General features: G+C 36.4%; 1 protein-coding gene across 1 annotated transcript; it reads right to left on the bottom strand.

The window, feature by feature from the left end:
* Nucleotides 1-307: 307 nt before the first annotated feature.
* LOC149752990 (uncharacterized) lies at nucleotides 308-4589 on the bottom strand. Its single transcript, XM_089924927.1, has 9 exons — nucleotides 4259-4589; nucleotides 3905-4114; nucleotides 3431-3672; nucleotides 2023-3304; nucleotides 1774-1888; nucleotides 946-1078; nucleotides 708-828; nucleotides 433-650; nucleotides 308-349 (listed from the first exon to the last, which is right to left on the bottom strand). The coding sequence occupies exons 1-9, from the start codon at nucleotides 4587-4589 to the stop codon at nucleotides 308-310; spliced, it is 2694 nt and encodes an 897-aa protein (XP_089781053.1).
* Between the last annotated feature and the right edge of the window lie 3709 nt (nucleotides 4590-8298).

Genomic DNA, 8298 nt, shown 5'->3' with positions numbered 1-8298 from the left:
AGTCAGAAACCAATATTATCAAGGGTTGGAGGTTCAAGTGGTTGTACTTGAAACTACCGTAAGTTCTACACAAGAACAATAGAGAGAAAATTCTCACAAAAAGATTATATTTCGGAATTCCTTAATTACAAGTGAAAACACCAAATATTTATGGGCAAAACAAGCCTTGGGTGCATTGAACCAACTAGAAAAATATTAAATGAAAATTGGTGAAGATGAAAGGAATACTACTTAAAGTCTTGGCAGCAATTAATTAACCTTGGGAAGTTGCAGCAAAACTCCCAACCATTTTGACTAGGTTCATCCTTCATTTGCAAGCCTCAAAAATGTCCTTCAGCCTTCCAAAAGCCTATGATAAATGCACCATAAAGAGCAGTCCGAATTTGAAAGGATTAGACTCTTCTTTTCCATGTTTAAATAATTAATATTAACCATTTTCAAGTCCAAATCTTCATGTGGACTAGAACCTTCTCCTTGGGCTTGAGTTAATAAAGTTTGGACAGCTTCTTGAAGTTTCTTGGCCCGAGCTCTTGTGATTGGCCCAATTGGAATCTCCACATCATCTTGAGCATCTTCTTTGTCCTTTTCAAAGTCCTTGAGCTGGATCATATTCCCCCCTTCTTGAAAAGGATTCGTCCTCGAATCAAGATCTGCATAAAAGGGAGAAAGATCAGAAACATTAAAGGTAGAACTAATATCAAACTCACCTTTAAGATCAATCTTGTAAGCATTGTCATTGATCTTTTCCAGTACTTCATAAGGACCATTCCCATGTGGATTGAGCTTTGATTTTCGTTGGCTAGGGAATCTCTCTTTGCGAAAATGTACCTAAACCAAGTCTCCTGGTTGAAAAATGACTTCCTTTCTTCCTTTATTGGCATGGGCAGCAGCTTGCTCATTTCGTTTAAGGATATTTTGGCATGCTTCTTCATGGATTTTCTTCACCTTTTCAGCTTTCTTCTTCCCATCTAAACTGGTAATCTTGTTAACAGGTAAAGGAAGTAAATCCAATGGAGTTAATGGGTTAAAACCATAAACAACTTCAAATGGTGAATAAGAAGTAGAAGAATGCACAGTTCTATTATAAGCAAATTCAATAAAAGGAATGCAATCTTCCCAAGTCTTCAAATTCTTTTTAATTATAGCACGCAACAAAGTACCTAAAGTCCGATTCACAACCTCTGTTTGACCATCTGTTTGAGGGTGACAAGTAGTAGAAAATAACAAAGTTGTTCCCAACTTACCCCACAAAACTCATCAGAAATGACTAAGAAACTTAACATCCCTATCACTAACAATTGTCTTAGGGAGTCCATGAAGACGAACAACTTCCCTAAAAAACAATTCAGCAATATGAACGGCATCATCAGTTTTATGACAAGGGATAAAATGTGCCATTTTAGAAAATCGGTCTACAACAACAAAAATTGAAACTTTTCCCCTTCTAGTTCTAGGTAAACCTAAAACAAAATCCATAAAAACATCAGTCCAAGGGTGACTAGGAATAGGTAAAGCTTTATATAATCCATGAGGTTTCACTCTTGATTTGGCCTTTTTGCAAGTGACACATCTGTTGCAAATTCTGTCAACATCTCTTTTCATGTGAGGCCAAAAGAAATGTTCTTTCAAAATTTCCAGAGTTTTAAAAATACCAAAATGTCCCATTAATCCTCCCTCATGAGACTCCCTGACAAGAAGCTCACGTAAAGAACACTTCGAAGCTCACGTAAAGAACACTTCGGAATGCAAAGTTTATTTTCCTAAAATAAGTACCCATCTTGCTTGTAAAATTTTTCAAAAGGTTTTGTTTCACAAGCTTCAAAAACTGTTGAAAACTCAGAATCTTGTGGGTACAACTCCTTGATATGTTCAAACCCCAAAAACTTTGCTGAAAGAGTAGATAGAAGAATATACCTTCTTGATAAAGCATCAACAACAATATTATTATTACCTTGCTTGCATTGGACAACATATGGGAACATATAAACTCAACCCAACGAGCATGCCTTCGATTAAGCTTACCTTGGCTCTTCAAATGCTTCAAAGATTCATGATCGGTGTGAATAACAAACTCCTTTGACCATAGGTAGTGTTGCCACGTCTCTAATGCTCTCACCAATACATAGAGTTCTTTATCATAGGTGGAGTAGTTCAAGGCAGCTCCACTCAACTTCTCACTAAAGTAAGCCAAGGGTCTCTTATCTTGTATTAGGACAGCACCTATACCAATACCAGAAGCATCACATTCAATTTCAAAAGTTTTAGAGAAATCTGGTAAAAGTAATAAAGGGGCAGAACTTAGCTTTTCTTTCAAGGTGTTGAATGCTTTCTCTTGTGCTTCACCCCATTTGAATTCAACACTTTTCTTGATGATTTCCGTCAATGGAGCAGCTATAGTGCTAAAGTTTGGAACAAACCTTCGGTAGAATCCCGCCAAGCCATGGAAGCTTCTAACTTCGGTGATGGTAGTTGGTGTAGGCCATTCTTTGATCGCCTTTACCTTCTCTTCATCAACTTCTACACCTCTAGTACTTACAACAAAGCCAGGAAACACAACTTTGTCCAAACAAAATGTACACTTCTTAAAGTTAGCATACAATTGCTCTTTTCTTAGCTCAAGTAAAATATTCTTTAAATGCCCTAAGTGTTCATGCAAGTTCTTGTTGTAAATCAATATGTCATCAAAGTAGACAACTACAAATTTTTCAATAAACTTACGCAAGACATGATTCATTAAGCACATAAAAGTGCTGGGTGCATTAGTTAATCCAAAGGGCATAACTAACCACTCATAAAGTCCATGTTTTGTTTTAAAAGCAGTTTTCCACTCATCTCCCTCTTTCATTCGAATTTGATGATATCCAGATTTCAAATCAATTTTAGAAAAGATAGTGGAACCATGGAGTTCATCAAGCATGTCATCAAGACGGAGAATAGGATAACGATACTTTACCATTATTTTGTTGATAGTATGGCAATCAATGCACATTCTCCAAGTTCCATCTTTCTTGGGAACTAGCAAAACTGGAACAGCACATGGGCTCATGCTCTCTCTAACATGACCTTTGTTCATCAGCTCTTCAACTTGTCTTTGCAATTCTTTTGCTTCTTCGGGGCTGCATCTATAAGCTGGTCTATTTGGAATTTGGGCACCCGGAACTAGGTCAATTTGATGTTCAATGCCTCTAATTGGTGGCAATCCTGGTGGCATCTCTTCTGGAAAAACATTTTGAAATTTCTGTAAAAGAGATATGGCAGTACTAGGCAAAGAATCATCAAGGTTAGTTGTTGAGAGGTAAGCTTCCTTATACAAGATCAACATCATTGGCTTATGTGAAACCATAGCTATCTTAATCTCTCTTTCTTTTGTATATATTCACTTTTTTTTCTCTTTCTTTTTCTCACTTTTCTTATCAGATTCTTTACTCACAATTTCTTTTGAATTCTCATTTTCATCCTTACTTTGTTTAGCACTGGTTGCTGCAGATTTCTTGATTTGATTTTGCTCTTCAAGAACTTGATGAGGGGGTAAAGGAGCCAAAGTGATGTTTCTGCCATTCTTGGTAAAGCTGTACTTATTTTTGTAACCATCATGGAGGATATGCCTATCAAATTGCCAAGGTCTTCCAAGCAATATGTGACTTGCTTGCATTGGAACCACATCACAAAGGACTTCATCAGAATATCTTCCAATGGAAAAAAGATAGAAGTACCTGTTTTGTGACTTTTAATTCTCCATTATCATTAAGCCATTGAAGTCGATATGGATGAGGGTGCTTTTGAGTCTTCAACCCTAGCTTGTCCACCATCAGCTTGCTTGCCACATTCACACAACTTCCACCATCAATTATCAAACCACAAACTCTTTATTTGACATGGCAGCAAGTGTAAAAGATATTCTCACGTTGTTGTTCATCATTGTCTGTTTGAGCTTGAACATGGAGGGCTCTAAGAACAACTAAGGCTTGACCAACAACAGCCTGTTCTATATCACTAGCATCTTCAAGTTGTGGCATAGACTCTTTATCATTTTCTTCTTCAGAAACAATATCCCCATTATCTAGCAAGATCATGGTTCTCTTGTTTGGGCATTGAGAAGAAATATGACCAAAGCCTTGACATCGGAAGCATTTAATATCATGATTTTTTTAAGTTTGGTTGGAAGAAGTACCTTTTTCAGATTGTATAGTTTTTTCTTCTTTAGGCCTAGAAGTAGGCTTTTCTTCTTGTTTTGGAGTAGAACTCCATTTGGACTTACAATTAGATGAACCAGCAGCTTCATGCTTGGATGATGATCTTCCTCCTCTTTTAAGTTGCCTCTCAACTTTTATAGCCATGTGGACCACATCTTCAATTTTCACATAATGTTGTAGTTCCATAACATTCGCAATCTCACGGTTGAGACCACAAATGAATCTAGCCATTGTTGCCTCTCTATCTTCTTCAACATTGGCACGAATCATGGTTATTTCCATCTCCTTATGGTATTCTTCAATAGATTTTGTTCCCTGTTTAAGACTTTGCAACTTCAAATGTAAGTCTCTATAATAGTGTGAAGGAATAAACCTTCTCCTCATGGCAGCTTTCATGTCATCCCAATTGTCAATTGGAATCTCTCGGTTTCTTTTTTGACTTAGAACCAATTGGTCCCACCAAACAATTGCATAGTTAGTAAAAAAATAGCTGCAAGCTTAACTTTCTTTTCCTCCGAATAGTTATGACAATCGAAAACAAGTTTCACTTTTCTTTCCCATTCAATGTAAGCATCAGGATCATTTTTACCTTGAAAAAGTGGGAGAGAAAGTTTAATCAAACAACCTGTGTTGCGATCGACAACATCTCTATTTTGATGCATGTGCTGGCGATGTCGTCTTGGTTTATGATCTCTTTGTCTTCGTATGGAAGCTAGGGAAGTTTCATCATCAAATTCTTCATTTTCACCTTCATAAGTATCAACATGATCAGCTGGAGGAATGGAGGGACGTCTGTTTTGCCTTCTCCCTCGTGGCATAGTGCCTTGCTGTATTTGATTCACTTGTTGGTCATTATGATCTAATCGTTCTCGGATTTCTTCAAGTTGGGCATTCATCCGCTGGAATTGTTGTTGCAGAGCTTGAATGTTCAATTTGGTGTCTATTGGTGCTTCCTCACTTTCGCCTTGAGACATGTTGTAAAAATGAAAAGAACCTGACCACTCCCTCACGTGTTTCACTCAAATATATTTCACTCAATCACTCATATTTGCACACAATGATTTGGTTTTTTCCCTCTAATGATCTCACACACTCTTGCCTTTTACCACTCAATTTTCTCTTAAAAGTTCTTGAGAAAACTAAGGTAAATTTCGAAGCAAAGCAAATGAAAAACCAACACACTTAAAAATACAGATTTTTGAGTGGAGTCAATATGGAAGCAACAAGTGTGAAGAGGTTAAGAACATAAATGATGAGAAGATATGGATATGAAAAGAAAAGCAAAGAATATGAAAAGAAAGCAAATGGATATGAAAAGTTGAATGATGGATATATAGAGATGAAATATGAGAAATAGATGATAATAAAAGGCAAACTTCTCCTCCTTCTCTTCTTTCAAAACATTTAACCTTCTAACTCCTTTTGATCTCCTTTTTTTTGTCTTTTTTTTTCTTTCTTTTTTTTTTTGTGTTTTACAACTTCAGTCTCCTCTTTTTATGTTTTCCTTTCAATAATAGAACCAACAGCAATATCAACAAAGATGAAGCACAAAAAGAAATGGTAGAGAATAGAAATGAAATGGTTATGGATGAAATGATATCAAACGATGCAAAAGGATGAAAAAAATATAAATGATAGAATATAAAAGCAAATAAGGGATAGGTAACCTGATTGGAAACCTTGGTTCTGATATCAAATAATGCAAACCTCAACGAACCTGTCGTGAGACCCAACAACAATAGTTTGGAAAATCAATTCCCAGATCGTCCAAAAAAGATTAAAAGGAAAGAAATATAGACCCCGTTGCTATAAAGAGCAAGAAACCTATATTATCAAAGGATTAGGAATATTAATTCCGTGACTATAGAGAGTCAGAAACCAATATTATCAAGAGTTGGATGTTCAAGTGGTTGTACTTGAAACTACCGTAAGTTCTACACAAGAACAATAGAGAGAAAATTCTCACAAAAAGATTATATTTCGGAATTTCTTGATTACAAGTAAAAACACCAAGTATTTATAGGCAAAACAAGCCTTGGGTGCATTGAACCAACTAGAAAAACATTAAATGAAAGTTGGTGAAGATGAAAGGAATACTACTTAAAGTCTTGGCAGCAATTAATTAACCTTGGAAAGTTGCAGCAAAACTCCCAACCATTTTGACTAGGTTCATCCTTTATTTGCAAGCCTCAAAAATGTCCTTCAGCCTTCCAAAAGCCTATGATAAATGCACCATAAAGAGGAGTCCGAATTTGAAAGGATTAGACTCTTCTTTTCCATGTTTAAATAATTAATTGGGCTGGATATTGTCGAAATGGACTTGCCACATATTAACCATCTTCAAGTCCAAATCTTCATGTGGACTAGAACCTTCTTCTTGGGCTTGAGTTAATAAAGTTTGGACAGCTTCTTGAAGTTTCTTGGCCCGAGCTCTTGTGATTGGCCCAATTGGAATCTCCACATCATCTTGAGCATCTTCTTTGTCCTTGTCAAAGTTCTTGAGCTGGATCATATCAAATATTAGTGCTACTTTTAATGTTGCTGATTTATCCTTATTTGATGTAGGTGATTCGAGGACGAATCCTTTCGAGGGAGGGAATGATAGAGATCAAGGGGCTGGCCGAATGGTTCAAGCTAATTCCAAAGATCCATTACAAGGAATTGGAGGTCCAATGACTAGAGCAAGGGCAAAACAAATGAAAGAAGCTTTATATGGACTAGTCATGGAAATTCAAGAGAAGGAGGCTGCTCTAGAAGACTCTAAGGCTTCACCAAGATTGATCACTTATCTTTACATAGTAAACGCTGAAGAACAAAGCTTGGAGCCATTAAACAAGGCTGATCCAGGTGGAGATGCTATTTAGGCCCATTTCATGGGTACTTTTGGGCTTGAGTCTTGTTGTGTTCCTAATTACTTGTACTTGTACATGAAGTTTTGACTTGTCAACTCGTTTTTCCTAAGTTATTCATGTACTTTGTAGTTAGGAACCTTGAAAGTTGTGTCATTTATTATTTGAAGTTGTAACTTGGAAGTTGTGACTTGGAAAACGTTTTTTACTTATTGTCTTGGAAAGGGGATGATGTCCTTTCCAATACCTTAGTTTGAAGCCTACATAAAGGCTGCCATATGTAACCAAAGGATGATCATGAATGAATTAAGTGTTGGCAAGCTTTGCTATGCTCTCTTGTGTTCTTGGATTAGAATACAAAATTCTGACTTATCAAAGGGAGTGATCAACCTTTGTGGCGTCTTCAAGGATTAGGGTTTTAAGGACTTAGTTGCCTTAGAGTTCTAATCTGATCTCCTACAACTTGTTTTCTAGCGATCTCGGGGCAAGTATAGCAAATTGATTCAAGGGTTCCTAGGGCAGGTCTCCTGGTGGGTTCTTGTCATTTGGTATCAGAGCTTTGGTTTTAGAAATCAGGTTACTTATCCTTTATCATCTTTGTTCCTTTGTTCTTATTTTATTTTTTTAAGTTTCTTTGTTCGTTCTCTTATTTCTGTTCTTTTCAGTTCCTTGTGTTTCTTGTTTCCTCTAATCTGTTTTGTTCTTTAATCTTCTGTTACTTAGTTTGATTCAAAAAAAAAAACGAAAAAAAAAACGTAAAAAAAAAAGAGAAAGAAGGTTATTGATTAAGGGGCATTAATTACAAGGTTGTTTCACTTGTTACAAAGCTGAAGACCCCTTGTTGCAAGGTTGTTTCACTTGTTACAAGACCGTTTTACGTATTACAAGGCTGCTTAGCTTGTTCTTATTTCTCCTTGCTTTCTAGTTGTTTCTATTACATATCCTTTACTTCCTTTTGAAGTCTTCTTATGTTCTTGATCCTTTAAGACAATTTTTCTTGTGAGTACCATTTGCCTCATCTAAGTCCTTTAAATTCTGATTTTTTGGAGATTTGCCACCATCCATCTGATCGCTCTTTGTGATTTGTTGATTTTGATTCTTTTAAGAACATAAAGAGGGCTGGCTTGAGTGGTAAAAGGCTCTTGGGTGAGATCATCATCAAGAAAAAGCCATAAAAGAGTGTCCACCCGAGAGAGGAGTGTGTGAGGACCTATTCTATTTATACTAATCTTTTGATTGCAGCATACAAAGATAAG

Source organism: Phoenix dactylifera, chromosome 8 (genome assembly GCF_051530095.1).
Source record: "Phoenix dactylifera cultivar Ajwa chromosome 8, Ajwa_hap1_PhDact_Kaust_v1.1, whole genome shotgun sequence".
Taxonomy (NCBI): domain Eukaryota; kingdom Viridiplantae; phylum Streptophyta; class Magnoliopsida; order Arecales; family Arecaceae; genus Phoenix; species Phoenix dactylifera.
The sequence above is the reverse complement of the archived record's forward strand: the minus strand, read 5'-3'. Positions and strand labels throughout refer to the sequence as shown.